The following is a 15,630-nucleotide window of genomic DNA, read 5'->3' as shown; positions in this document are numbered from 1 at the left end:
TAAAATTAGTTTAAACTAAAGATGCCTGTAATAGTTTTTTAAAATTCATTTGTGGGATGTGGGTGTCGCTGGCTTGCCTCTCCCTAATTGCCCTTGAGAAGGTGGTGGTGAGCTGCCTTGTTGAACCACTCCAGTCCACCTGCTGTGGGTTGACCCACAATGCCATTAGGGAAGGAATTTTAAGATTTTGACCCAGCAACAATGAAGGAACAACAATATATTTCCAAGTCAGGATGGTGAGTGGCTTGGAGGGGAACATGAAGATGGTGGTGTTCCCATATTCCCATATTTCTGCTGCCCTTGTCCTTCTAGAGGGAAGTAGTCATGGGTTTGGAAGGTGCTGTCTGAGGATCTTTGATGAATTTCTGCAGTGCATCTTGTAGATAGTACGCACTGCTGCTACTGAGCGTCGATGATAGAGGGGTTGGATGTTTGTGGATGTGATGCCAACCGAGCAGGCTGCTGTGTCTTGGATGATGCCAAGCTTCTTGTTGGAGTTGCACCCTCCAGGCAAGTGGGGCTGTTTCATCATAGCCATGACTTGTGCCTTGTAGATGGTGAACAGACTTTAGAGAGTCAGCAGGTGAGTTACTTGCCACAATATTCCAAGCCTCTGATCTTCTCTTGTAGTCACAATGTTTATATGGTAACCATGGGACACTTCATTATGTTAAAGGTTTTACGTAAATATAACTTGTTGTTTTTGTTGTAGGTAACCCTGATTTTAGATTTTAAAAACCTAAAGATTGCAAGAAGAAGAGAAAACTGATGAGGAGTTTCACAGATCTGGAAAACAATGAGTTAATGCTAGGAATTATTTCAATGAGGTTGATTTCATCAAAATGACATGCACTGAAGAGGAAGAGCATGTAGACTGATTGCAGCTGAGCAAGAAAACCGCTTCAGTATTTTTATTACATGAGGCCCACTTCTGACCAACACCAGGAAGATAGTGAGATTATATTTGAAGGCATTCTGGTACATTTACTTGTTTTTATTCACCAATGTGAGATATTTTCCTATAAATCAACCCAAATTGTGTTTTAATCGCATAGAAAAAGATTTTGCTGCAATATATGGAACAAAATTCCAAATCCATTTTAAAAATATTTACGTACAAAAGAAATGGGGTATAATAGATTATGAAGTTGGACTGCAGAAGCTGGAAGCCAGAATCAATAGATGTGAAGCTGGAAAGTCACAGCAGGTCAGACAGCATCCGAGAAGCAGGCAATTCAATATTTCGGGCCAAAACTCTTTGTCAGGACTGGGGAAGGGAAGGGGATCCAGACCTAATCCTGCTCTTTGTAGGATTTTTGGAACAGCTTTCCTTCCACAACTACATGGGAACCATCCCTCACCTCTTTCTCCGCTATATTGATGACTGCATCAGCATTGTCTTGTGCTCCAGTGAAGAGCTAAAGTGGTTCATCAACTTCGTCAACCCCTTCCACCCTGACCTCAATTTCACCTCCGTCCCCTTCCTGGACATCTCATACTCCATCTCTGGAAATCAACTCACCACTGACATCCATTTCAAACCAACTGACTCCCACAGCTACCTCAATTACACCTCTTCTCACCCGCCCCCTGCAAAAACGCGAACCCATACAATTCCTCCACCTCCGCTGCATGTGTTCCCAGGGTGAAGCATTCTACTCCAAAACATCCCAGATAACCTCCTACTTTAGGGACCATAGTTTCCACTCCTCTGAAATTATGGATGCCCTCAACTGCATCTCCTCCATTTCCTGCACTTCTGCCCTCAAACCACCCCACAACAACAATAGGGCTACAGCCCCCTTAGTCTTCACGTACCACCCCACCAAGCTCCAAATCCAATGCATCATCCTCTGACATTGCAGCTGCCTACAATCAGACCCCACCACCAAAAAGATATTTCCTTCCCCCACCCCATTCGTTTTCCACAGGGACTGTTCATTCCAGGACTCCCTCGTCAACTCTACACTCCCTGCCAATTTCCCCACCACACCGGTACCTTTTCCAGCAACCACAAGAGGTGCAACATCTGCCCCTACACCTTCCCTCTCACCTTCGTCCACGGCCCCAAACAATCCTAGATCCAGCAGAGATTCACCTGCACTTCAACCAAGCTGATCTGTTGTATCCGTTGCTCCCGATGTGGTCTCTTCTATACAGGGAAGCACTAACATAGAATCAGAGACTGGGGGTTTATGGACGATCTGCGCTCTGCGCATATCAACCAACCTGACCTCCTGGTTGCCGTCCATTTTAATTCCTCCTCCCACTCCCCTGGTGGCATGCCCATCCTTTGCCTCCTCCTGTGTCAGAGTGAGGCCAAACGTAAACTGGAGGAACAACACCTGATATTTTGCCTTGGGAGCTTAGAGTCCAATGGCCTCAATATTGACTTCTCCAGCTTCAACATCCCTCCACCTCCAGCCTTATCCCATATCCAGCCTTCCCCCTCCTCCTTGCCTCCTGACCTGACCTAACCTGTCCATTTTCCTTCTCAGCTCTCCACTCCACCCTTTCCACTGAACAATCACAATAACCCCGACCTGCATCCACCGATCTCCATCCCACCGACCCTTCTATTTACTTCTAGGCTCCCTGACTGCTCCCCAATCGTGATGAAGGGTTTTGGTCTGAAACGTTCACTTTCCTGCTTCTCGGATGCCGTCTGACCAGTTGTGCTTTTCCAACTTCATATTTATTGACTGTGAAGTTGAACAATGATTCTCAGCAATTCATGCCCATTTCACACAGTGTTATGGTACAGACCTGATGGTGATGGATTTTGTCCAGAACAACAGAAAGCTTTTATAAAAGTTGAAAGAAGAGAAGCGGAAGTTAGATGTGCAGTTTGTCTTCTGTAAGCACCATCCAGGTAACCAGGTCCAATGCCTATAGAAACGTTTAACATAACACTGTTATAATCCAAAAGATAATTGTATTTTAAAATTCAAGTCTACAGTTCTATCTGAGAACTTTATTTCATTTAGCTACACCTTATCGATAACTTTATTTTAATATTTTCTTATCAACCTCGTGGGAGATGTTATTACACACTTCTGAGCTGGTGGGACTTAAACCTTGGTCTCCTAGCTCAGAGGTAGGGACACTACCGCAGGGCAACAACTATAACACCACTAATTACTAGCTCCCATATTTATATCACCAATTCAAAGCCAATGAACTCTAATTACTAAATCTATCACTCGTTCCATCATTCCATTTGGTGTCAGACTTTCCTTCAGAATATATCAGTTATTTTAATCAGTCTCTTCAAACACATTATGATATCCCTCATGGGCTGGTGGAACTTGAACCAACCCTCTGGTCTTCATTAACTCAAGACTCATTTTCAGACCATATTGAAGGTAACAAGCAACATTTCCCCTTGATAGCCAACACATGAGCAAAGCACAAGGCTTTTCACTATTTGCATATGAAATCAAGGATCCGTCTTGTGTTTCCTTTCCCATCATTTTTGTTCAATTCCCCCAAAAAACGTTGAGAAGCCCTTTTTCATTCACTCCCACTATGTCAAATTACACTATCATGGATGTTCAGTGCCCAGCATATATACAAGTTTGGACTTGGCCCCGTGACTAATTAGTTTCATCTATGAAAATAAATTTGATTCACGATTTTGCATTCGATTAGAATTAATGCTGGTTCTTAGCTTTTGAGGAGTTTACAGGTGATACAACAATTCACTATGTGGTTGAGAATTATCAGAAAATTATTGATTAATAAGAAAGCAGTAGAGTTCAGAAAACAGCCAGTCAGCTGCTCATCTGGGCAGAAATGTGACGAATAGAATACAATCCAAAAAAATGTGAGGTAATGCCTTTGGGAGGGGAAAAAATGGAAAGGGAATAAAGACTAAATGGTAAGATAGAGATCAGAAGGATATTGGGAGTCCATGTCCACACATTCCTGAAGGCAACATGATAGGATGGTTAAGAATGCATCCTTGTCTTCATTAGCTGAATTATGGCATAAAAGACCAGGGAGATCATCTTAGAACTGAATAATACATTATTTAGGCCACAGTGATAGTTTTGGTCCCTTACTGCAAGGGAGGATGAACAAATCAGAGTACAGAGGAGATTTATGAGGATGATTGCTTTAACTTTGAGGGCAACTTGGATGGGTTAAGATTTTTCCTTTGAAACAGAGGTGGCTGAGGGGAGAATTAATTGTGGTGTCTAAAATTATGAGGAACCAAATGAAGGTTAGAAAGGACTTATTTCCCTTTGCAGATAAGTAACCAACCGAGAAATCAGAATTTTTTTTTAAAATGTACTTTTTTTTAGGAGATATGACATCATGGCAAGGCCTGAATTTTTGCTGATTCCAATTTCCTTTGAACTGATTATTTTGCAAGGTCATATTAGAGGTCATTTTAAGAGGGAACTGGATTATTGTGGGTCTAGAGTCAGACCACGCAAGAACAGCAGATTTTCTCCACTAGAGGAAATTATGAACCAAATGCATTTTTATGACTAACAGTGATAATTTCATCATCACCATTCGTGATATTTTGCACAACGCTTTGCATTCCAGATGTTTTTAATTTTAAAAAATCCACCTACTACCATAGTAGGATTTAATCACATCTTCAGGGCATTAGCTTGAGCCTCTGGATGCTTGTGTTGTGATAACGACACTGCACCTCCTTCTTCCCATAAGGTGATTGAGGGGAAATGAGTGTTTTTTTTATTTACAGAGAGGGTGATAGCAGTCTGGAACTCACTAAGGTGCTACTAAAGACAGAAACTGACACTGGAATGAGAAGACACTTGGGCCACAGGCCATGCATTAGAAGTAGATCAGTACAGGCATGATAGTTTGAAAGGACCTCTGCTCTGAATTTTAACAATTCTATGAACTGCGGCTTCTACAAATAGATGATTGTCAGTTTCATATTGTTTGGCAGAAAAATAATAAATTACTGTTAATACAGCCTGTAAACATAGTGGGTGGGCTTTCCTCAAAGTTGCCTGGGTGTAAATATAGCATGAGCAGAGAGAAAGACTTGTCAAGAAAGATGGCATTCCTAAAAGAAGGCATGCTTCATCCTGCATGTCTTTATTTCTCTTGTCTGCTTATACAATATTTACCTTAAGCCAGGACAGTATAGATGAAGATCTACTCCATTCCACTCATTAATGGACTTGGGAGCAGGAGTAGACCATTTAAATATGGAGCCTACTCTGCCTTTCAACTAGAGATATTTTATTCAACCTGTTCAGACATGTTATAGCACACTGTGAAGCAGGTCGGACTTGAACTGGACCTTCTGGCACACCACAAGAGCACTAAAACCAAAAGAATGAACCACACTGATTTGACTGAAATCTGAATCCAGTTCCTTGGACTACACAGCTATTATAGATTTTAAATCTATCTTATTCACTAGGCCACAACAACAAGGCCTGCCATCCAATTAGATCACGACAGATTTGTGTGTCTGCTCTAATTTTCTGTCTCTGTATTGTTTACATGCCAAAAATTCCTCAGTATCAGTTTTGAGGGAGGTCCTGACATCTAGAGCTTTGTTGAGGAAAGAACTCTAAATTTCTGCTCCACCTTGTGTGAACAAAAACCTTTCAGTTTTCCTACTAAGTGATCTAACTTTAAAAATATAAGTCTTCCTTCTTCATTTGTTTGTCAGAAAACCAATAGTTTCTCTACATTTACCCTACTAAATCATGTTAACATTTTAAACACCTTGCATAGGCCATCCCTCAAACATCTATATTCAAAGCCATGTTTGGACAGAAGATCACATGATTTGGCCTCTTTGCCCACAGTGACAAACCTCGACTGGTTATACATTTGTAACTGTATTTTCTTTCAAAATCCTTCAGAAAATCAAACAGAAGAGAAGAATGTTCGGAAATTAATCCACGAGAAACCAGTGGGTACAATGGAATACAGAGTAAGTATTCTCCAATTCTACTACTTATTTTGCCTGTCTTTATCATGAACGTTACAGATAGAGATACTGTATATGGTTCTTTTTACAGGCAGGAGTGGAGGACACACTGTGTAGCATAGCCCTGAAGTTCAACAGTACACCAAATCAACTGGTCCAATTAAACAAGTTGTATTCACGAAGTATTGTTCCAGGGCAGGTATGTGAATGGTTACTGATAAGAACCGCATATGTAGGAAATCCCAAAAAAGATCAGGAACTTTTCAGCACACAGTGATTTAGAGTGTTGTTGTCTTTTCCTTGAATTCTCTGCCTAAAGGCAGGTCTGACTCTCATTACCATGACCTTAACCATGGATTATGCACAGAAGGCAAATCTACCTCAGCCTGAATGGGGTAATTGAACCTCACGCTAATGGCATAAATCTAATTCAGCCATCCTGCCAACTGAGCAAACTAACTCCCCTTGGAGTCTGAGTCGCTGGCAACATGCATTTTTTGTGCGTGTTGTAGCTTGCATCCATGGATAGCAAAGATAGAGTTGCTTGTTTCTTTATATTGCATGGCTTTCTTGCTCATATTGCATTCTGGAAAGATAGAGTTTCCAATTTCTTTCCATTCTTGGCTTTCTTGCTCATACTGCGTCCTGTTAGCATGTTGGAAGGATTAGTAATCTGACACTTGTTGGCCACATTGCAAACAGACTTTCCTTGACCATCAATCCTGGAGGAGAAGCTTTTGTTTCAGAGGCAGTGAGCTAGCCATGGTGCCACAAGACCACTTAAACAATGTCTAACAGAAAAAAAGTGTTTGTTTCTGGTTGAACTTTAAGGAATCTGTTTACAGTACGTTAACATGAGTGTGTAACAGTGTAGAAACCATTTCTCTAATATTTTTCATACCTATTTAACCTTTTACTGTTCATTTTTCCAATCCTAACTCCAAAAATATGAACAAATGGTGTTGAATTAAAGTTTGAATTTTAACAGTTTAAAGTCCAAATGCTGATGTATTAAGGTGCATACAATCACTCCCATACACCCCCACTGTTATTAATTGTAGCTATGGTTACCTACAGAGGTCTTGGAATACAGTAGTGGATTTAACAACTGAATCAGAGTTCAGGGGCTGAATTTTCAAAGGGAATGGGTCCTGAAAACCATAGGACTGAATATTGATAAGGTTTTTCCACCCATTCCAAATACCACCTGGATTTGAGGCTGGCAAGGTCAGCTGCTCTCACAAAGTGGACAAGCAGCTGGCCTGATTAAGAGCCTTGTTAACCAGGGATTAAGAATGTGGGATTTTCTAGTCACCTCTATTTGTGTCCAATGTGTCAACATAGTTAACCAGAGATGTGCACCCAACAGCAAAGTAGGATGCCACTGCTGAAGGAATGCTTACAGGATTTCCTTACTTGCCTTGGGGAGACACAACTAAAAGCCTGGCTGATGTTTCATATATTGTTAATTGAAGTTGTGAAAAAAAGAACTGAAAAGACACTTTCTTGTTGAATCAACCTCTCACTTATTTTTTATTAAGTCAGGTGCTCTGAATGAAGCCTCTGAATGGTCTTCCAACTCAGAGAACACAAGTCTTGCCCACTGCAACTAGCTGTGAGCTTACCTGAGCTATTGTCATTTAGGGCTGTGCTACTGATCCCTACCTAAAATATATGGAGGATTGCTCAGGAATAAAATCTAACCTGGGTGATTTCTTCCCAATCACTTAGGATGGTTCACAAGGAAGAGGTATTAGAAATCCTACAGAGGGTGTAGATAGATAAGTCCCCTGGGCCGGATGGGATTTATCCTAGGATCCTCTGAGAAGCCAGGGAAGAGATTGCCGAGCCTTTGGCATTGATCTTTAACTCGTCATTGTCTACAAGAATAGTGCCAGATGACTGGAGGATAGCAAATGTGGTTCCCCTGTTCAAGAAGGGGAGTAGAGACAACCCTGGTAATTATAGACCAGTGAGCCTTACCTCAGTTGTTGGGAAAGTGTTGGAAAAGGTTATAAGGGATGGGATTTATAATCATCTAGAAAAGAATAAATTGATTAGGGATAGTCAGCACGGTTTTGTGAAGGGAAGGTCGTGCCTCACAAACCTTATTGAGTTCTTTGAGAAGTTGACCAAACAGGTAGCTGAGAGTAAACCGGTTGATGTGGTGTATATGGATTTCAGCAAGGCGTTCGATAAGGTTTTCCACAGTAGGCTATTGTACAAAATGCGGAGGAATGGAATTGTGGGAGATATAGCAGTTTGGATCAGAAATTGGCTTGCTGAAAGAAGACAGAGGGTGGTAGTTGATGGAAAATGTTTATCCTGGAGACCAGTTACTAGTGGTGTACCGCAAGGGTCGGTGTTGGGTCCACTGCTGTTTGTCATTTTTATAAATGACCTGGATGAGGGCGTAGAGGAAGGGTTAGTAAATTTGCAGTCGACACTAAGGTCGGTAGAGTTGTGGGTAGTGACAAAGGATGCTGTAGGTTGCAGAGAGACATAGATAAGCTGCAGAGCTGGGCTGAGAGGTAGCAAATGGAGTTTAATACAGACAAGTGTGAGGTGATGCACTTTGGTAGGAGTAACCGGAATGCAAAGTACAGGGCTAATGGTAAGATTCTTAGTAGTGTAGATGAGCAGAGAGATCTCGGTGTCCATGTACACAGATCCTTGAAAGTTGCCACCCAGGTTGACAGGGTTGTTAAGAAGGCATACAGTGTTTTAGCTTTCATTAATAGAGGGATCGAGTTCCGCAACCAAGAGGTTATGGTGAAGCTGTCCAAAACTCTGGTGCGGCCGCACTTGGAGTATTGCGTACAGTTCTGGTCACCCCATTATAAGAAGGATATGGAAGCTTTGGAAAGGGTGCAGAGGAGATTTACTAGGATGTTGCCTGATATGGAGGGAAGGTCTTACGAGGAAAGGCTGAGGGACTTGAGGCTGTTTTCATTAGAGAGCAGAAGGTTGAGAGGTGGCTTAATTGAAACATATAAAATAATCAGAGGGTTAGATAGGGAGAGCCTTTTTCCTAGGATGGTGACAGCGAGCATGAGGGGGCATAGCTTTAAATTGAGGGGTGAAAGATATAGGACAGATGTCAGAGGTAGTTTCTTTACTCAGAGAGTAGTAAGGGAATGGAACGCTTTGCCTGCAAAGGTAGTAGTTTCGCCAACTTTAGGTACATTTAAGTCGAAATTGGATAAGCATATGGGCGTACATGGAATAGTATAGGTTAGATGGGCTTGAGATCGGTATGACAGGTCGGCACAACATTGAGGGCCGAAGGGCCTGTACTGTGCTGTAATGTTCTATGTTCTATGTTAGGAAGAGTGATATATGAGACCCACTCACCAAGAAGCTGCTCACTAGAACTCAGTTCACTTTCCATCAGGGTCACTTGGTTCCTCACGAAGGCCATGATCCAGACTTGAACCCTGAGTGTACTTCCCAATAACTTGAGTAGCAATTCTCAAACAGTGTAGTGTCCACCTACATTTCCAGCTCCCTCAGAAAATAATTTTATGCACAAAACTCTAACAATGAATGTATTCTGAAATGAGAATTTTTCCTGCAGCAGCTGTATGTTCCTGATCCAGAACTGAGTGAAGATAGCCCCATATCCTCAAGTCCCAGGCAGTCACAGACTCTTTCTTCATCGGATATGCAGTATGACAAACCTTTGGTAAGTTTTACCCAGCAAATAGAAAGGGACACCTTTGCAATATTCAGTTAAATTCCTCTCATAGTTAGGCTTCATCCAATCCCTTTTTAAAAAGTAGCTTTGTGCTTTTCAGGAATATTTTTGTCAAATTGGAAAAGCAGCTTGTAAAATCTCAAAAAGAGCAGGAGAAAAAGCAGTATAACTTTAGGAATCTTTGTGGAGAAGAGCTGAAATGGTGAAAACATGAATGTGGGAGCTGTTTAGAAAGAACTGGATAAATTTCTATCTGTAAAATGTACACATGAAGCTATTAGTTGGAAAATCCTGATAAAGAAACTGTTGTGAAGTTTAAATGGTACTAATAATTTCGTACCAAAATATATTAGCTTAAAAAGTACGAGTTAAAAGGTTGTGGTAAGTGCACGAATACAATGGTGCTGCATCAGAGATGCTTCTAAATTTAGATTCTGATAGCCTGGGATTTCTGTAAAGCAATAGCTAAATGAGGACTACTTAATATTAACTTGGATAAAATTTTACCCTTATTGAAGTAGGCTATTCCACCCTTGAGGATAAGGAAAAACTGGCAGAAATTGGTAATTGTTCCAGCACAGGCGCAGACTATTTGGTATAAATCTTGCACTCCTACTTGGAGAAACTATTTATGGAAATTACAGGAATACAGAAAGGAAACAAAAAATAAAACGTGAGAAATGAGATAAACGATGGCCGAGCAATAAGTAGACCTGTGCCTAATCCACTATTTATTGCCTTGGTTATGCTTTGGCCTTAGCCCTTACAAAAGTTCTTTTAATAAAACATAATGTTGCAGCTAAGAAGTCTGTAAATAGAATGAAAGCAAGACCTATACATCCATGTGCCATTATGGTGGGCATTTGTACATTGTATCAAGGAAAATAAAGATTTGCCTTTTTTTATAGCCTTTTTTAGCTTGTCATGTCCAAAAATGCTTAACAACCAATGAAGGGAACACAACAAACAAGCTCCGAAAAACAGCAACATGAGAATGACCAGATAATGTTTTTAGGGAATGTTGTTTGTAAGGTAATATCAAAATGATGTGACACCAGCTTATAGTCCAACAGGTTTATTTGAAAACAGTAACTTTTGGAGCATTGCTCTTTCATCAGATGTAGTTGGTCAGTAAACCTATGAGACCTCTCCTTCCTTTTTAAGAATAGATGCCATGAGATCCAGCATCCACAGGACATTTAAGGTCAAAGTTAATTTCTAATCTGAAGGAAGGCTGAATAGGTAGAAAGAGTAGCTTCTCAGATAATTTGCTGTTTAATCTTAAATTCACAGGTGGTCTAATTTAGAACATGGAATGTAGAAAAGTACAGCACAGTATAGGCCCCGGCCCACGATGTTGTGCCGTGGAATAATCCTAATCCAAAAATAAAATAACCTAACCTACATTCCCCTCAATTCACTGCTGTCCATGTGCATGTCCAGCAGTCGTTTAAATGTTACTAATGACTCCGCTTCCATGACTACCACTGGTAAACTATTCCATGCGCTCACAACTCTCTGGCTAAAGAACCTCCCTCTGACGTCTCCTCTTTACCTTCCTCCTAACACCTTAAAACTATGACCCCTCGTGGCAGGCAGTCCTGCCCTGGGAAAAAGTCTCTGGCTATCGACTCTATCCATGCCTCTCATTACCTTGTACACCTCAATCAGGTCACCTCTCTTCCTCCTTCCCTCCAGAGAGAAAAGTCCGAGCTCAGTCAACCTCTCCTCGTAAGACAAGGCCTCCAGTCCAGGCAGCATCCTGGTAAACCTCCTTTGCACCCTCTCCAAAGCCTCCACATCTTTCCTATAATAGGACGACCAGAACTGGACACAATATTCCAAGTGTGGTCTCACCAGGGTTTTGTAGAGCTGCAGCATAACCTCGCGGCTCTTAAACTCGATCCCCCTGTTAATGGAAGCCAAAACACCATATGCTTTCTTAACAACCTTATCCACCTGGGTGGCAACTTTGAGGGAGCTATGCACTTGAACACCAAGATCCCGCTGTTTCTCCACACTGCCGAGAATCCTGCCTTTGATCCTATATTCAGCATTTAAGTTCCACGTTCTAAAATGCATCACTCCTATTTATCCAGGTTGAACTCCATCTGCCATTTCTCAGCCCAGCTCTGCATACTGTCAATGTCTCGCTGAAGCCTGCAATAGCCCTCGATACTATCAATGGCACCTCCAACCTTTGTGACATCAGCAAACATACTAACCCACCCCTCAACCTCCTTATCCAAGTCTTTATAAAAACTACAAAGAGCAGGGACCCAAGAACAGAGCCCTGCAGGACACCACTGAGCACTGACCTCCAGGCAGAATACTTACCATCTACAACCACTCTCTGCCTCCTGCCAGCCAACCAATTCTGAATCCAGACAGCCAAACCACCCTGTATCCCATACCTCCTGACTTTATGAATGAGCCTGCCATGGAGAACCTTATCAAATGCCTTGCTAAAGTCCATGTACACCACATCCACTGCTCGACCCTCATCAATCTATCTCGTGACTTCCTCAAAGAACTCATTAAGATTTGAAAGGCATGACCTGCCCCTCACAAAGCCATGCTGACTCCCTTTAATCACGCTATGCTTTTCCAAATAGTCATAAATCCTATCCCTCAGAATTCTTTCCAAAACCTTGCTGACTACAGACGTAAGACTAATGTGCCTTCAAATTATTTATGTAAAGACACAATGAAAAAATAAGGTGACATGAGGAAAATGTTCTTTCACAGTGGGGTTTAAAACCTAAGTGAACTTCTTGAGAATATGATGGAGGCAGATATAATTGAGACTTTCAGAAGGGAATTGGGATTAGTACCTGAAGAGGGACAACTGCACAGTTGGGAGGAAAGGGCAGAGGAGTCAGACTAACTAAGGTCCTTTTACAGGGATCTAGAATGGACACAAGTGACCTCAGAGATCCTTCTGTGCAGTCGCTATTTCATGACTGCTATTCTTTTAAATGTACATGTTCATAATCTAAAGTGGTTGGTGCCTGCGCCTCAGAAGTGATTTATCTGCAACCACTCAATGTTTGGCTTAGAATTTCACTCCAGGTTGTGACATAAAAACAAATAGAGGCCAGAGCATATGCGTTTTGTTTCCTTCTCAACAATAGATTTACATAAATATTTAAGATCATGATGTATCAAATAATAAGAAAATAAATTGTTGGTGTAAAAGAATGATTTCCAAAATTATATTTTGCAGAATAATAAAGTAACTAGTATACTGTTTTCATAACAATCATTTTGTAATTTCCAGGATGCTGTTTCAACAGAAATGTCCAGTCTACAGTGGTACAGCTCCCAACACTCCATACCCAGCTGCTTGTCCCCTGTGTGGGATGAAGTACCCTTTTCTGAAAGATTCCTGAAAATCTGTTGCAGATATTTTACAGATGGAAAGGTAAAATACTTTATTTGTAACGGCAGATTTCAAGTTAAGTGCCTCAAACTCTGTAACATTCTCAAAGCTACTTGTACTTCTTCTTACTAACTAAGAGTCAGAATACTTAGGTTCCTTGTACAGACTGAACCTTGTCTGGCTAAATAACCAGGTAATTGCATTGAAGTAATTGAGCAGATGAGTATATCCAAGAACTCCTGTTAATGTGTTAGACAACTGGTTTATTTTCATTATGTGTGCACGTGCATAACAGTGACTTTAACCATATTGAGATCACATGTAACTATAAGTGCATTACAAAGCAGGGCAGAAGGACCTTTACTCTGCGTCTACTCATACTTCTTTGCTGGAAGTCCTTGATGCAGAAGGTGGGCTCAAAAAATGGAACATTTCTCATTCTACTAAATTGAGACCCCTGAGGTGAATGGACACAACTAACATACAAATGTTGTTCATTATGAAATTCAACAATGTGACAGTATGACTTAAACAAAATATGTGTTTATTCACAGATAACACAGCGTGGAGCTGGAGGAACACAGCAGGCCAAGCAGCATCAGAGAAGCAGGAAAGTTGACGTTTCGGGCCGGGACCCTTCTTCTGAATTTCTGAAGAAAGATCCCGACCCAAAACGTCAACTTTCCTGCTCGCCTGATGCTGCCTGGCCTACTGGGCTCCTCCAGCTCCACGCTGTGTTATCTCTCGCTCCAGCATCGGCAGTTCTTACTATCTCTGATGTGTTTATACGTAAATGGTTTTCTGTATATTAATTACACATTTTTTGTTTGATAAATGGAACCAACTAATATTAATCATAAAATTGAATGAATGCTTGCACAGGGATTTCTTAGCATTTCTACTGTTCAGCTATCAAGAGTAGATTATTGTGTCACATCTTAATGGTTTGATTTTAATCAGCTAAACAGTTGGTTTGCAATCATCATGTCTTACTATTTATAGTTTCTCATTTCATTGTAGGGTGTTATAATGGGAATCCTACTCCTCACTCCAAAAAAGATATTTTTTGATCCATACAAATCCCATCCTCTTGTTGTTGAAAATGGCTGTGAAGACTATTTATTTTCTTGTGACATGGAGTCACTCATTTCAGCAATGTCTCATAAAGATGTTTCTCAAATGAAAGTTTGCATCTCTTCTCCCTTGTAAGTGACTTAAAATCAGATCAGAATATTCAAATCTGAATGTTTATTACAGATTCTCTTGAATGCAGTTCATTTGAAAAGTAATAGAAATCACAATTTAGGCTTATTCTGCTGATGATTCCTTCTACACAGTGCACTTCATGGATGTTAAAGATGAGATTACTTTTGTAAATGTTTAGAGATTTATACTGAATTATTGTTGTCCCGTACATTATATATCTATATATTAAATAACTGAACATTGAAAATAAAAATGCACAAGTTACACAGCAATGGTCTACATTCTCGAAATGGACCAAATGCTTTCCTATAATATCCAAAATTATTGCAGAAATTGGACAAAGTGTATGAGAAAGGGAGAGAATCCTGGCATAACTTTGCACTGGAATGTGTGAGGCCTTCCCCCATTTCCAAATTGATAGATGCTAACAAGAGATGGTAGTTGATGCACAGTAAATTAGCTTTGTCAGGTATGTCTGCGTGTGTATGCATATATCAGGAAATGAGGTTCAGGATCAATGGTAATAAAATGTGAGGCTGGATGAACACAGCAGGCCCAGCAGCATCTCAGGAGCACAAAAGCTGACGTTTCGGGCCTAGACCCTTCATCAGAGAGGGGGATGGGGTGAGGGTTCTGGAATAAATAGGGAGAGAGGGGGAGGCGGACCGAAGATGAAGAGAAAAGAAGATAGGTGGGGAGGTAGGGAGGGGATAGGTCAGTCCAGGGAAGACGGACAGGTCAAGGAGGTGGGATGAGGATAGTAGGTAGGAGATGGAGGTGCGGCTTGGGGTGTGAGGAAGGGATGGGTGAGAGGAAGAACAGGTTAGGGAGGCAGAGAAAGGTTGGACTGGTTTTGGGATGCAGTGGATGGAGGGGAAGAGCTGGGCTGGTTGTGTGGTGCAGTGGGGGGAGGGGACGAACTGGGCTGGTTTTGGGATGCGGTGGGGGAAGGGGAGATTTTGAAGCTGGTGAAGTCCACATTGATACCATTGGGCTGCAGGGTTCCCAAGCGGAATATGAGTTGCTGTTCCTGCAACTTTCGGGTGGCATCATTGTGGCACTGCAGGAGGCCCATGATGGACATGTCATCTAAAGAATGGGAGGGGGAGTGGAAATGGTTTGCGACTGGGAGGCGCAGTTGTTTATTGCGAACCGAGCAGAGGTGTTCTGCAAAGCGGTCCCCAAGCCTCTGCTTGGTTTCCCCAATATAGAGGAAGCCACACCGGGTACAATGGATGCAGAATACCACATTGGCAGATGTGCAGGTGAACCTCTGCTTAATATGGAAACTCATCTTGGGGTCTGGGATAGGGGTGAGGGAGGAGGTGTGGGGGCAAGTGTAGCATTTCCTGCGGTTGCAGGGGAAGGTGCCGGGTGTGGAGGGGTTGGAGGGCAGTGTGGAGCGAACAAGGG

The 15,630-nt window shown here is 41.7% G+C and overlaps 1 protein-coding gene across 12 annotated transcripts in view; it reads left to right on the top strand.

Moving 5' to 3' along the window:
* The window catches only part of si:ch211-15d5.11 (nuclear receptor coactivator 7), a 342,600-nt gene that overhangs the window by 273,679 nt on the left and 53,291 nt on the right, over positions 1–15,630 (top strand). For 9 of the 12 annotated variants that reach the window (XM_059654355.1, XM_059654357.1, XM_059654358.1 and 6 more), the window contains 5 exons: positions 5,865–5,935; positions 6,024–6,131; positions 9,510–9,617; positions 12,910–13,053; positions 14,032–14,216. In XM_059654355.1, the coding sequence (XP_059510338.1) occupies positions 5,865–5,935; positions 6,024–6,131; positions 9,510–9,617; positions 12,910–13,053; positions 14,032–14,216 (616 nt within the window). Of the gene's footprint in view, positions 1–712; positions 979–5,864; positions 5,936–6,023; positions 6,132–9,509; positions 9,618–12,909; positions 13,054–14,031; positions 14,217–15,630 lie in introns of all 12 variants that reach the window. The other 3 variants (XM_059654365.1, XM_059654366.1, XM_059654356.1) reach the window with 2 other exon arrangements.

This window comes from Stegostoma tigrinum, chromosome 24 (assembly GCF_030684315.1).
Source record: "Stegostoma tigrinum isolate sSteTig4 chromosome 24, sSteTig4.hap1, whole genome shotgun sequence".
NCBI classification, from domain to species: Eukaryota; Metazoa; Chordata; class Chondrichthyes; order Orectolobiformes; family Stegostomatidae; genus Stegostoma; species Stegostoma tigrinum.
The sequence above is the reverse complement of the archived record's forward strand: the minus strand, read 5'-3'. Positions and strand labels throughout refer to the sequence as shown.